Source organism: Eurosta solidaginis, chromosome 4 (assembly GCF_040869045.1).
Source record: "Eurosta solidaginis isolate ZX-2024a chromosome 4, ASM4086904v1, whole genome shotgun sequence".
Lineage (NCBI taxonomy): Eukaryota > Metazoa > Arthropoda > Insecta > Diptera > Tephritidae > Eurosta > Eurosta solidaginis.
The window spans coordinates 50,885,228-50,900,783 of NC_090322.1; the positions used below are offsets into that span (position 1 = coordinate 50,885,228).

Genomic DNA, 15,556 nt, shown 5'->3' on the forward strand with positions numbered 1-15,556 from the left:
TCTATTGACACATTCATGCATTTGTACAAACATATATTTTGTACACCGTGCATCATATGGTAACCTGAGCCTTGGTATGACACTGTTTAGAGCTTGCTCGCGACAAGCCTTTACCTGTAGACAAATTATTAACATGATTCATTTATGCTTGCGTTGTACATTCCACAACCTATTTTATTTATGCTTAGAATGCAGTTCCCAGGGAACTCAAAGTATATCTAAGCAATACAACTGAATTGAATGTATATGTGTGTTATACTTAGTTTGTAAGTATTAGTGTAAGTAAGTATTTTAGCTCATAGAAATTTTGTATAAAAGAAAACAACTTTTGAATAAAGGAGAATTCAACCTGCTGCCGTTTCAATTGGTAGTAAATTCTATCTGGTGCGGCTAACTGGGGACTGCAACCTAGATTTCGATTTTGTCTTATCCGCAAACATTACATGGCGATCCTGCCAGTTATTCTTAGGCAAACTGCTATTTACAATGCAGTCTGCTAAACATCTTTAGCAGGACGCGACGAAGTGCTTACAAAAAATTGCAATAGAAAATATGTTACAATATCCGCTGGGGCCCAGTTTCTACAGGACAACTTTTATGTGGATGACGGAATTGGTGGCTCAGACAACTTAAATACAACAATTGAAATTCAACAGCAATTAATACACATTTTAAGGAAACATGGCCTCAACCTACAAAAGTGGTACTCGAGTGATTCACAATTACTGCAAAATATTGGTGTGGAGGACCAGAAAGTTGATGTAGACTTTGACAATGTTACCAGTCAAACCATCAAGACTTTGGGTTTGACATGGATGCCTAAAGTTGATCGATTTTGCGTAAAGGCGTGTCTAGCAGATTATTATGAACACATGGAATTGAAGCGTAAGGCATAGAGAAGTGGAATAGACCTTGGCCTGCAGACACACATCAAGAAGATAGCAGATTATTATGAATACATGGAATTGAAGCGTAAGGCATAGAGAAGTGGAATAGACCTTGGGCTGCAGACACACATCAAGAAGACACGGAACAGACCTTAGGCTGCAGACACACATCAAGAAGAGAAACGGAGATAGCAGATTATGTATGTAATTATTTAGGTAGTTTATTTTAAAAGCATTTGGCAACCTAACGGCTGCCAGTTTACGGGCAAAAAGTAGGTTTTTGCTAATAAAATTAAGAATTTTTTTTTTCTTCTCGCACTAACTTTTTCAATGAAAAAAATTTTTTTAACAATTACTATTTCAAAATGGGAGGCAAAGAATCCAAAGTAGAAGAACCCAATGCAAACGTAGTTAATTCCATTCAAGTAATTGACCATAGTGAGGCATTAGACTTTATCAAAATCTTGTTGAAAATTTTGACGGTCTGCACTTGCGTCAACTTATTTCTAAAATTATACTCAACTCATAATAAATTTTTAAAGAAAAAATACATGAGCCGAGCAGATGGTCTAGACAAAGTCTAAACCCAAAAAAATATATACGATATTTTTTACCTCGATGAGCAAATGGGAAACTATTCTCAACACATTTGTGGAAGAAAAAATTTCAGCAGAAAAAGCTTATAAATGTATTAATAAAAATATAAGCATACAAAGAATAACCATTTCAGCAGAAAAAGCTTATAAATGTATTAATAAAAATATAAGCATACAGAGAATAACCATTTTAAAACACCTCACGACAATATTACTGTCATTGAATAATTTAGGCAAAGCTATACAAGAAGTACATAGCAAATTAACTGCCAGCCATCAACTAGAAACTCAACAAATTTTTTCCGGTGTTAGAGATAAATTAGTATCCTCATTAGGTAGATATAACATTGAGGCAGTCCCAACGTCATTTGAAGGAGAGATAGAAATTGATTTCGCTAGCTTATTACCTGAAACTCAACCAAATCTAGGGCAAACCCCAATAATTGAAATTTTTAATAAAACCTCACAAACTGAAAGCAACAAAATTTCACAAACAGTAGTCGAATTTTTAAAGACTGCTTCGTCAGTTTTGCAAGAATTCGATGGTAAAGCTGAAAACTTGAATAGCTTTTTGGATGCTTTGGATATCTTAGAACAAATAAAGGATACCCATGAAGCTGTAGCGGTTTCGATGATAAAAACCAAGCTGAAAGAAACAGCCAGAAACCTAATAAGCACTGAAAGCTCAATTGAGGCAATAAAACAAAAATTAAAAACACAAATTAAGGGTGAATCAGTTGAAGTTATGGCAGCAAAACTCCCGAATATCCAACAGCGCGGTAGAACTGCAAATCAATACACTGCTGAAATTGAAAAGCTCACAAAATCGTTGGAAGGAGCATACATATCTGACGGACTAACACCAGAGTTAGCAACCAAGTATGCTACACAATCAGCTGTGAAAGCTATGTGTAAAAACTGCTCCAGCGATAAAGTAAAAACAATTATGCAAGCACGTTCACAACAATGAACGAAGCTATATCAAAATTTACTAACAGTTGCACAGAAGTAACTGGAAATACAAATTCAATTTTACATATTCGCCAACAAAATTCCAATTTCCGAGGTAACTTCCGCAGGAGTTACCAAACAATAATTATAGAGGAAATTTTAGACATTCTTTCAATACCTATAACAATAATAATAATAACAGACAAAATAACCAAAGATCTGGTCGAAATTTCGGGTCGCGAGGAAATACCCGCAATAACACCAGAAATGTCCGAAATGTAACACAACAGGAAAACCCACAAACTCCACCTCAATAAATAAAAAATTATATATTTTCAATTTACACCTTAATAGCTACATATCTTCCAGAACAACTCTGAATGATTCCATATCAACCCTCCTAATCGATACGGGAGCGGATATTTCAATAAAAAAAAAGGGTCAAATTGACAGTAATGTCACGATAAATAATTCTCAAAAAACAGATGTAAGAGGAATTGGTCAAGGGATAACAAGCACTATTGGCACGGTTAAAGCGGACTTAAAAGATGATTACCTACTAATTAGACACAAATTTTACGTAGTAGAAGACAATTTCCCAATCCCATGCGATGGAATATTGGGATTAGATTTCATTAAAAAATATAATTGCTTTTTAGATTATTAAGCAGAAAGTGACACTCTAATACTAAGACCATATGACTACCCAGAAAACATAATAATTCAGATGACTAACAAACCAACAATTAATAGTATTTCAATTCCCGCACGATCAGAAGTAGTTCGACAAATTCACATAGAAAATAACAATTCAGATTTACTAATCCTACAACAAAAATTGTCTGAAGGTGTTTTTATTGCAACCACACTAGCAAATTCACAACAAACATTTGTTAGAATTATAAATACAACAGATAAAAATGCAACACTTCAAGATTTTAATATTCGTACAGAAAATTTGAATGATTATACAATAGTTAACAATAAAAACACTCGAAAATGAGGCCAACAATAAGGAAAAATTAGAGAGATTAAATAAAAATTTTCTAAAAAATTGCAAATAAAGCACTTAATGCATTATGTGCGGAACTCACTGACACATTTTCATTGGAAACAGAACCAATTACCACTAATAATTTTTAAAAACAAAAACTTTATATGAAAGACAATAACCCAGTCTACGTAAAAAATTATAGAATACCAGAAGCTCATAAGAGTGAAATTAATAAACAAGTAAACAAATTAGTTAAAGATGGCATAATAGAACCTTCAATTTCAGAATTCAATAGTCCAAATTTATTAGTACCGAAAAAATCACTCCCGAATAACCAAGAAAGAAGATGGAGAATGGTTGTAGATTGCAGACAAGTAAATAAAAAATTAACCGCAGATAAATTCCCTTTACCAAGAATTGATGACATACTAGATCAGTTAGGAAGAGCTCAATATTTTTCATGCTTAGATTTAATGTCTGGATTTCACCAGACTGAACTGAGCGAAGAGTCAAGAGATATCACATCCTTTACAGCAGATAATGGTACTTATCGTTTTAACAGACTACCGTATGGACTTAAAGTAGCACCTAACTCATTCCAAAGAATGATGACATTAGCATTTACAGGCTTAAAACCTTCACAAGCATTCCTATACATGGACGATTTAATCGTATTAGGATGCTCCGAAAATCATATGATTAAAAATTTACGAGATGTTTTCGCAACTTGTAGAAAATATAATTTAAAATTACATCCTGATAAATGTTTATTTTTCAACCAAGAAGTAACTTACCTTGGTCATAAATGCACAAGCAAAGGAATTTTGCCGGTCCCCAATAAATTCGAAATTGTTAAAAATTTCCCAACACTTAAAAATGCCGATGAGGCGAAAAGATTCGTCGCATTTTGCAATTATTACAGAAGATTTATCCCAAATTTTGCAGAATATTCTAGAATAATAACAAGACTTTGCAAGAAAAATGTAATTTTCGACTGGACAGAGGATTGCAAAAAATCCTTTGACTATTTGAAAGCTGCGTTAATAAGCCCTAATATCCTACAATATCCCGATTTCAATAAAAAATCTTTTTAAGTGGATATGCTTGCGGAGCAGTATTAAGCCAAGAGTATGAAGGAAAACAATTGCCAATTGCCTATGCATCAAGATCATTTACTAAAGGAGAAATTAATAAAGCAACAATTGAGAAAGAATTAGCGGCCATTCATTGGGCCATAACATATTTTAGACCATACATTTACGGTAGAAAATTTTTGGTCAAAACAGACCACAGACCCTTAACATTTTTATTTTCGATGAAAAATCCGTCATTAAAGTTAACTCGAATCAGATAGATATGGAAGAATATGATTTCGAGGTGGAGTATATCGCAGGTAAAGAAAACTATGTAGCCGACGCATTATCACGCATAGATATTAAAGAACTAAAACAAATATCGGTAGAAGCGTGTAAAATACTAAAAGTTACGACTAGGTTGGAAACTAACAAAAATCATAACAATAAACAGTCCAGTAGTAAAAATGAAGAAATAAAAAGGCACAAAGAGAACACAATAATATTTGAAGCGCTATTCCGAATAATATTCCGAAGTTACGTTTCAAAAAAGGAAAGAACATTTGTTGCGAAATTAATATAAAAAATCTAATTGTTGAGCCGAAGATTGACTTAGGTCAATTCTTTGCCAGGCTTATGAAAGAAGCCGGCAATTTAGGAATTAGAAAAATACAGTTGTCCTTAGAGCACTTTAACTTTATAAACACAAAGAAAATTTCTATTGTATGCAAAAGAAAAATACAATAATAAAACAAAACAAAAGAAAAAAAAACAAAAAACAAATGTAAACTATTCTTTGGAAATCAAGCTAAATGTCACAAAAAAAAAACAAGTAAGGAAGGCTAAGTTCGGGTGTAACCGAACATTACATACTCAGTTGAGAGCTGTGGAGACAAAGTAAGGGAAATCACCATGTTGTAAAAGGAACCTAGGGTAATCCTGGAATGTGTTTGTATGACATGTGTATCAAATGGAAGGTATTAAAGAGTATTTTAAGAGGAAGTGGGCCATAGATCTATAGATGGACGCCATTTAGGGATATCGCCATAAAGGTGGACCAGGCCTGACTCGAGAATTTGTTTGTACGATATGGGTATCAAATGAAATGCGTTAATGATAATTTTAAAAGGGAGTTGGCCTAAGTTCTATAGGTGGACGTCTTTTCGAGATATCGCCATAAAGGTGGACCAGGGGTGATTCTAGAATTTGTTTGTACGATATGAGTATCAAATGAAAGGTGTTAATGAGTATTTTAAGAGGGCGTGGGCCTTAGTTCTATATGTGGACGCCTTTTCGAGATATCGCCATAAACTTGGACCAGGGGTGACTCTAGAATTTGTTTGTACGATATGGGTATCAAATGAAAGGTGTTAATGAGTATTTTAAAAGGGCGTGGGCCTTAGTTCTATAGGTGGACGCCTTTTCGAGATATCGACATAAAGGTGGACCAGGGGTGACTTTAGAATTTGTTTATACGATATGGGTATCAAATGAAAAGCGTTAATGAGTATTTTAAAAGGGAGTGGGCCTTAGTTCTATAGGTGGATGACTTTTCGAGATATCGCCATAAAGGTGGGCCAGGGGTGACTCTAGAATTTTTTTGTACGATATGGGTATCAAATGAAAGGTGTTAATGAGTATTTTAAAAAAGCGTGGGCCTTAGTTCTATAGGTGGACGCCTTTTCGAGATATCGACATGAAGGTGGACCAGGGGTGACTCAAAAATTTGTTTGTACGATATGGGTATCAAATGAAAGGTGTTAATGAGTATTTTAAAAAGGAGTGGGCCTTAGTTCTATATGTGGACGCATTTTCGAGATATCGCCATAAATGTGAACCAGGGGTGACTCTAGAATGTGTTTGTACGATATGGGTATCAAATTAAAGGTATTAATGAGGGTTTTAAACGGGAGTGGCCCTTAGTTGTATATGTGCAGGCGTTTTCGAGATATCTACCAAAATGTGGACCAGGGTGATCCATAACATCATCTGTCGGGTACCGCTAATTTATATATATATGTAATACCATGTACAGTATTCCTTCCAAGATTCCAAGGGCTTTTGATTTCGCCCTGTAAAACTTTTTCATTTTCTTCTACTTAGTATGGTAGGTGTCACACCCATTTTACGAAGTTTTTTTCTAAAGTTATATTTTGCGCCAATAGACCAATACAATTACCATGTTTCATTCCTTTTTTCGTATTTGGTATATAATTATGGCATTTTTTTCATTTTTCGTAATTTTCGATATCGAAAAAGTGGGCGTGGTCATAGTCGGATTTCGGCCATTTTTTACACCAATACAAAGTGAGTTCAGATAAGTACGTGAACTGAGTTTAGTAAAGATATATCGATTTTTGCTCAAGTTATCGTGTTAACGGCCGAGCGGAAGGACAGACGGTTGACTGTGTATAAAAACTGGGCGAGGCTTCAACCGATTTCGCCCTTTTTCACAGAAAACAGTTATCGTCCTAGGAGCTAAGCCTCTACCAAATTTCACAAGGATTGGTTAATTTTTGTTCGACTTATGGCATTAAAAGCATCCTAGACAAATTAAATGAAAAAGGGCTGAGCCACGCCCATTTTGAAATTTTCTTTTATTTTTGTATTTTGTTGCACCATATCATTACTGGAGTTGAATGTTGGCATAATTTACTTATATGCTGTAAAGATATTAACTTTTCTTTTAAAATTTGAATAAAAAAAAATTTTTTTTTAAAAAGTGGGCGACGGAGAACGACGATTTTGCAAATTTTTATTAAGCAGACATAAAGTAATAAGAGTAACGTTCCTGCCAAATTTCATCATGATATCTTCAACGACTGCCAAATTACAGCTTGCAAAACTTCTAAATTACCTTCATTTAAAAGTGGGCGGTGCCACGCCCATTGTCCAAAATTTTACTAGTTTTCTATTCTGCGTCATAAGCTCAACTCACCTACCAAGTTTCATCGCTTAATGCGTATTTGGTAACGAATTATCGCACTTTTTCGATTTTTCGAAATTTTCGATATCGAAAAAGTGGGCGTGGTTATTGTCCGATATCGTTCATTTTAAATAGCGATCTGAGATGAGTGCCCAGGAACCTACATGCCAAATTTCATCAAGATACCTCAAAATTTACTCAAGTTATCGTGTTAACGGACAGACGGACGGACATGGCACAATCGAATTTTTTTCGATACTGATGATTTTGATATATGGAAGTCTATATCTATCTCGATTCCTTTATACCTGTACAACCAACCGTTATGCAATCAAATTTAATATACTCTGTGAGCTCTGCTCAACTGAGTATAAAAAAAAAAAGAACCCAACAAGCAAAGTAAGCACAAACGGATTCAAAACCATTAACCTAACTTGAGTAGCCATAGATAATTTGTTCACAAAATTATATGTCTACTCTTTCAAAGGCGGATGGTGTAGCATTCACTCATTAAGTTATTCATTCATTTGTACAAACATATATTTCAACCCGTTTTGGAATGTCGTAAAATATATTGACTCTTGCATACATATTCATACAATTGTACATACGTATTTTTGGCTCGCTTTGGTACGGCATGAGATTCTATTGACACATTCATTCATTTGTACAAACATATATTTTGTACACCATCATATGGTAACCTGAGCCTTGGTATGACACTGTTTAGAGCGACAAGCCTTTACCTGTAGACAAATTATTAACATGATTCATTTATGCTTGCGTTGCACATTCCACAGCTTATTTTATTTATGCTTAGAATGCAGTTCCCAGGGAACTGAAAGTATATGTATGCAATACAACTGAACTGAAGGTATATGTATGCAATACAGCTGAATTGAATGTATATGTGTGTTATACTTAGTTTGTAAGTATTAGTGTAAGTAAGTATTTTAGCTCATAGAAATTTTGTATAAAAGGAAACAACTTTTGAATAAAGAGGAGAATTCAACCTGCTGCCGTTTCAATTGGCAGTAAACGACCAATTGATGTGCTACTTGGGTACCAGCCAAAGTTGCTGAAAATATAAGTAAAATATAATATTATTTGAAAATATGTAGCAAAAGTTAAATTGAATTCATTAAATAAGCACAACAATAAAAATGAGGAAATAAAATTGTCGTCATAATCATGTAATTAATTGGTAAAAAGCAACAAATGCAAGAAAATAAATGTAACCATGTATTACGAAATAAAAAACAAGGAGGAGGAGCTATTGCATAGAAGTTGAAAACACTCGCTTTTTTTAATAAAAATGTTACTTAGTTAATTTGTCATTTTGTGGGGACAATGCACTGGAATGTAGTACGACGCACGTAGTTAGTCAGCCAGCCATTCAGCCCCCGCAGATTTGCAGTGCGGTAGTAATTGTTTGTTTTATTGCATATTATGTATTGCACATTTGTTGTTGCTTAAATAAAATTGTCGGTAATTTTTAAAGTGTTGTTGCACTGAATTCGTGCCAACAATTTGCTGTCATCATTTTATCGTCAGCGGCGCTTCATAAAGTGACGTTTGTTTACTTTTTTTGAGCTCAGCTATCTGGAACAATTTCATTTTCTTTGCTGTCACTTTTATCTAATGTTGTTGCACTCTTTGATTGCAATAATGCGTTAAAGAACGGTAACCTTAATTCGATATGTTAATTTAATTAAAATCAATTTGGTAATGAGTCAATCTTCTATCCTGAGGCACACCATGCTATCGAACAAGCTATGATTGGCAAGAATATAAGCCCAATGATCATTCGCTGTATGTCATCGATTGAAAAAGAGAAGAAAAATCAGTCTTCAGCTGCGAGGGACAACTGAGTCAATTGTGGTGACTAGGGGATGCCTTCAAGGGTTTGTAATCTCTTCTCTCTTGTGGACCCTAGTCATATATGACCTTCTTCAGTTACTGAATTCCAATGGATTTGACAGACAAGGGTATACAGATGACTGAGTAATCTGCATCAAAGGAATGAAAACAAGGAAACAATATCCAATCGCATGCAGCAAGCGCCACGCATCATATAAAGGTGGTGTGATACCAAAGAATTGTCTATCAATTCTTATAAAACTGTCCTAGGGCCTTTTACGCAGAAAATAAACCTATTCATGCCAGAACCTTCCCTGGGTAGCGCCAAACTCCGAATTCGGATGCACGAAAAATATTTAACTCCTAAGTATGATCACTGGATAAAATCCTCGCGTGGAATGCTCATCTTAATGCTACATAGAACAAAGCAACAAGAGCTTTCTTCGCCTGCTGTCGACTCTAAGGCAAAACATGGGGGGCTATCTCCCAAAATGGTATACTGGGTATTTAACACTGTTGTGAAGTCACCTATGCTTCCTAAGTTTGGTGGCAAAAGGCCATGTAGTTTGTATTTGTATAACGGGTGCGATGAGAACGCCTCCAGCTGATAAATTTAGTGCCTTAGTGAGAGTACCTTCTTACCTATTCTAATAGAGAAAGAGACAACAGTGTCGCACTAAAAATTTCTATGAGCTAAAGAGCGGAAACATGAAAAGTTATAAGAATACGAATCTCGTATTGCAACTATGTGTTGCAATGGTCATACGCTTACAATCTCACGGAATTTTGAACTTAAATGAAAAAGGGCGGGGCCACGCCCATTTTGAAATTTTCTTTTATTTTTGTATTTTGTTGCACCATATCATTACTGGAGTTGAATGTTGGCATAATTTACTTATATGCTGTAAAGATATTAACTTTTCTTTTAAAATTTGAATTAAAAAAAATTTTTTTTTAAAAAGTGGGCGTGGTGGTTCTCCGATTTTGCTAATTTTTATTAAGCAGGCATAAAGTAATAAGAGTAACGTTCCTGCCAAATTTCATCATGATATCTTCAACGACTGCCAAATTACAGCTTGCAAAACTTCTAAATTACCTTCATTTAAAAGTGGGCGGTGCCACGCCCATTGTCCAAAATTTTACTAGTTTTCTATTCTGCGTCATAAGCTCAACTCACCTACCAAGTTTCATCGCTTAATGCGTATTTGATAATGAATTATCGCACTTTTTCGATTTTTCGAAATTTTCGATATCGAAAAAGTGGGCGTGGTTATTGTCCGATATCGTTCATTTTAAATAGCGATCTGAGATGAGTGCCCAGGAACCTACATACCAAATTTCATCAAGATACCTCAAAATTTACTCAAGTTATCGTGTTAACGGACAGACGGACGGACGGACATGGCACAATCGAATTTTTTTTCGATACTGACGATTTTGATATATGGAAGGCATTCACTCATTAAGTTATTCATTCATTTGTACAAACATATATTTTGTACACCTTCATATGGTAACCTGAGCCTTGGTATGACACTGTTTAGAGCTTGCTCGCGACAAGCCTTTACCTGTAGACAAATTATTAACATGATTCAATTATGCTTGCGTTGCACATTCCACAGCTTATTTTATTTATACTTAGAATGCAGTTCCCAGGGAACTGAAAGTATATGTATGCAATACAACTGAACTGAAAGTATATGTATGCAATACAGCTGAATTGAATGTATATGTGTGTTATACTTAGTTTGTAAGTATTAGTGTAAGTAAGTATTTTAGCTCATAGAAATTTTGTATAAAAGGAAACAACTTTTGAATAAAGAGGAGAATTCAACCTGCTGCGGGAACGGGATAAAAAGTATCCTATGTCCGTTCCCTGGTTCTAAGCTACCTCTCCACCAATTTTCAGCCAAATCGGTTCATCTGTTCTTGAGTTATGCGTAGTGTAACTAACACCACTTTCTTTTATACATATATATAGATAAAGGATTGGTCGAATTTTCGACCGGGGGCTGTACCAGTAAATAAAAAAATACAAAAGCGATATACCTCCTCCGAGGAGATTTAAGCAGAGTTCCCTACAAATTGGTAGGAAGGGGGACCTATATACACACATCTTTACTGCCGACTTCGAACGGCATTTCAAAGAGGCATTGTCGCTGAGAAGCTTTTCTTCATGACAGAAATACACTCGAAATGTTGGCCTAACCACTGCCGCGATAAGACAATTTTTTTTAAACAATTTTTTCTAAAAGTTTTGAAGTTGCTTTTCCAAACTGGTAATCTCATAGAAACAAGAGTAGTTTATACTTTTACTTACTCAGCTTTATAACATGTTTGTTCATTTTCTTAATGGTCAAATGTAGAATTTCCCACAAATACATTTTGGTGAATTCGCCGGTCATTTCTTTGGAGAATATCCATGTAGCGACAGCTGAACAATCAACAATTTGCAATTTTAACAATTTATCAATAATAACGACCATCATCTGCTGATGATGCTGCCATAATTCGTAAACGTTATGAAGTATGCAAATTTGAGCTTCCTCAGATTCGGCCAGAGCCTGAAAGAAAAAAGAAAGAAGTAAATTAAAACTAATTATTGACGTTAAAACGAATGCACGAAAGCTTACCTTAAAAACTAAATGAAATTTCGATATTGCAGCAAAACTGTGTGAAAACGATTTGGCGCCCAAATTCAATAGCGTTTGTACGAAGACATCGATTTTGAGTGGATTGAATGAGGTCTCAGACATTTCCTGATCGGCATTTTCGCCGGAATTCGGCAACTCTTTCAGAATATTGATGACTTCTTCGGGTGTACATTTTTGTCGAATTGCCACGACCAATTGATGTGCTACTTGGGTACCAGCCAAAGTTGCTGAAAATATAAGTAAAATATAATATTATTTGAAAATATGTAGCAAAAGTTAAATTGAATTCATTAAATAAGCACAACAATAAAAATGAGGAAATAAAATTGTCGTCATAATCATGTAATTAATTGGTAAAAAGCAACAAATGCAAGAAAATAAATGTAAATATGTATTACGAAATAAAAAACAAGGAGGAGGAGCTATTGCATAGAAGTTGAAAACACTTTCGCTTTTTTTTAATAAAAATGTTACTTAGTTAATTTGTCATTTTGTGGCGACAATGCACTGGAATGTAGTACGACGCACGTAGTTAGTCAGCCAGCGATTCAGCCCCCGCAGATTTGCAGTGCGGTAGTAATTGTTTGTTTTATTGCATATTATGTATTGCACATTTGTTGTTGCTTAAATAAAATTGTCGGTAATTTTTAAAGTGTTGTTGCACTGAATTTGTGCCAACAATTTGCTGTCATCATTTTATCGTCAGCGGCGCTTCATAAAGTGACGTTTGTTTACTTTTTTTGAGCTCAGCTATCTGGAACAATTTCATTTTCTTTGCTGTCACTTTTATCTAATGTTGTTGCACTCTTTGATTGCAATAATGCGTTAAACAACGGTAACTTTAATTCGATATGTTAATTTAATTAAAATCAATTTGGTAATGAGTCAATCTTCTATCCTGAGGCACACCATGCTATCGAACAAGCTATGATTGGCAATAATGTAAGCCCAATGGACATTCGCTGTATGTCATCGTTTGAAAAAGAGAAGAAAAATCAGTATTCAGCTGCGAGGGACAACTGAGTCAATTGTGGTGACTAGGGGATGCCTTGAAGGGTTTGTAATCTCTTCTCTCTTGTGGACCCTAGTCATATATGACCTTCTTCAGTTACTGAATTCCAATGGATTTGACAGACAAGGGTATACAGATGACTGAGTAATCTGCATCAAAGGAATGAAAACAAGGAACCAATATCCAATCGCATGCAGCAAGCGCCACGCATCATATAAAGGTGGTGTGATACCAAAGAATTGTCTATCAATTCTTATAAAACTGTCCTAGCGCCTATTACGCAGAAAATAAAACTATTCATGCCAGAACCTTCCCTGGGTAGCGCCAAACTCCGAATTTGGATGGACGCAAAATATTTAGCTCCTAAGTATGATCACTGGACAGAATCCTCACGTGGAATGCTCACCTTAATGCTACATAGAACAAAGCAATAAGAGCTTTCTTCGCCTGCTGTCGACTCTAAGGCAAAACATGGGGGGCTATCTCCCAAAATGGTATACTGGGTATTTAACACTGTTGTGAAGTCACCTATGCTTCCTAAGTTTGGTGGCAAAAGGCCATGAAAAGAACAGTAATAGAAAAACTAAGCAAACTGCGTCGAATAGTTTGTATTTGTATAACGGGTGCGATGAGAACGGCTCCTGCTGATAAATTTAGTGCCTTAGTGAGAGTACCTTCTTACCTATTCTAATAGAGAAAGAGACAACACGTGTCGCACTAAAAATTTCTATGAGCTAATGAGCGGAAACATGTAAAGTTATAAGAATACGAATCCCGTATTGCAACTATGTGTTGCAATGGTCCTACGCTTAGAATCTCACGGAATTTTGAGGTGTCCATAGTGGACAGGGCTCTTCGGGAAACCGGGAGGTATATACTGGTCCTAGCTCAGACACTGATTCACGGATGGATCACAATTTTATGACGGTAAAATGGGAGGAGGCATCTGAGCCGAACTTCGACAAATTGATACCCTACAACTTTTCAGGCAGATATCAATGCAAAAGAAGAATTAGAGCATGTTTACGAAATGGCGTATCTTCGAGGAGTATCCTCATTATGTCAGACAGCCAGGCAACCTAACGTGCGTTGCAGTCTTACACACTTACTTTTAAGCTAGTGAATGAATGTATTGGAGTCCTTAATGATCTGGGCGCCAAGAAAAAGGTTTTTTATGATGGGTTCCCGGACATTAGGGACATGAAGCTAATGAATAGGCAGACTATCTAGCCAAGCAGGGTGCTTTAGTAATATTCTCTTGTGTGAACTCACAAAGGCACAGACTAGGGAAACCATAAGTAACTCGGAAACAAAGCAGTTCAAACAACAATGGATTGAATGCACAGGGACGGGGCAGGCAAAATTCTGTATACCCCCAGCAACGACAGTAACAGCTCCTCTACTATGGAACCAGACGGTGAACAGTCTGTTATCCAGGTTACAGTCTACCGCCTGCCAGGTATGCATATACTGATGGCATAGCCTTGACGCTATTGCATTGAATCTAACAATAACTTGGTCTACGGAATCTGGACTCAGCATCAGTAGGCGCAATATATCAGAATGTATAATTATATATGTCATTGTCCTGCCTTGTCGAAGACCAGGGGGCCTACTCTGTATTGCGATGCGAAAGAAAAAATACGCGAAATCGCAAAATCGGTACTCTGTATCTTGACATTCGCATGTATATTTTGACTTTCGCATTCACATTTTGCCCATTCGCAATTTTTCTCCCTTTTCGCATTGCCGGCACTCTGTAAAGCGAAAGCGAATGTCAAACAGCATTCATTTTCGCATTTTTCTTGCTACAAGTAATAGGCATTCGCATTGTTCAAATATGTAACTATTAATTGATGATTTTATAAATTGATATCTTTATATTAAAAATATATAGGACAACTCAAAAAACAAAACAAACACAAAAGCAACAATTTGTAATCCTAGTGGACTTAAAATACATAAATAAATAACAATTAAAACGAAACCACTTTTTTATAAAGCATTTCTATTGGAAATCATGTCATTTTTTATTTGTTCTCTGATACATCTAGCAATATTTCCCATTCTATGATTTTCCACGTTTTCTGTATTTATCACGTTCACTTCTTCCAGTTCAATTTCTGAACTGGGAGGATTTCTTCATTTAAATCAATCCTTTCTTCATTTAAATCGTTCCAAAAATCGTTCCGAAATTGTAATCGCCTTGTTTCTTTTGTTCTCTTTCTTTGAGTTTGGTCAGTGATGCATACTCAAGCAAAAAATTAGCGAAAAATAAAAAAGCGACATTGTTAGCGATGCGATAGCGCTACAGAGTTCCAATTACCTTTCGCATCGCAATTTATTTTCGCATCGCACTGCCTTTCGCATCGCAATACAGAGTAGGCCCCCAGGTCCGATGCCTCCACAGACACCTCTCTAGGTGCATTGCGGAGCTAGAATCCCCAAATATAAAAGAAATTTTGCTCTACATTAGGCAAACGCACTGGTTTAGCTTTATGAATGCATGAAACACATTCCAAGAAAAGGAAACTAGTGCGCCTTCGCGGTATCAGAACGGGCCATTATGGCCTACGCGAGTCTCCGCTTGCGCAGCGGAGGCG

General features: G+C 35.7%; 1 protein-coding gene across 1 annotated transcript in view; it reads right to left on the reverse strand.

Annotated features, from left to right (window-relative positions):
• Cbp80 (Nuclear cap-binding protein subunit 1) overlaps positions 1–15,556 on the reverse strand; it is a 56,870-nt gene that overhangs the window by 17,308 nt on the left and 24,006 nt on the right. Inside the window, exons 4-5 of the mRNA XM_067781515.1 lie at positions 11,921–12,168; positions 11,608–11,851 (exon numbers count right to left, since the gene is read on the reverse strand). Coding sequence (XP_067637616.1) covers positions 11,608–11,851; positions 11,921–12,168 — 492 coding nt within the window. The remainder of the gene's footprint in view (positions 1–11,607; positions 11,852–11,920; positions 12,169–15,556) is intronic.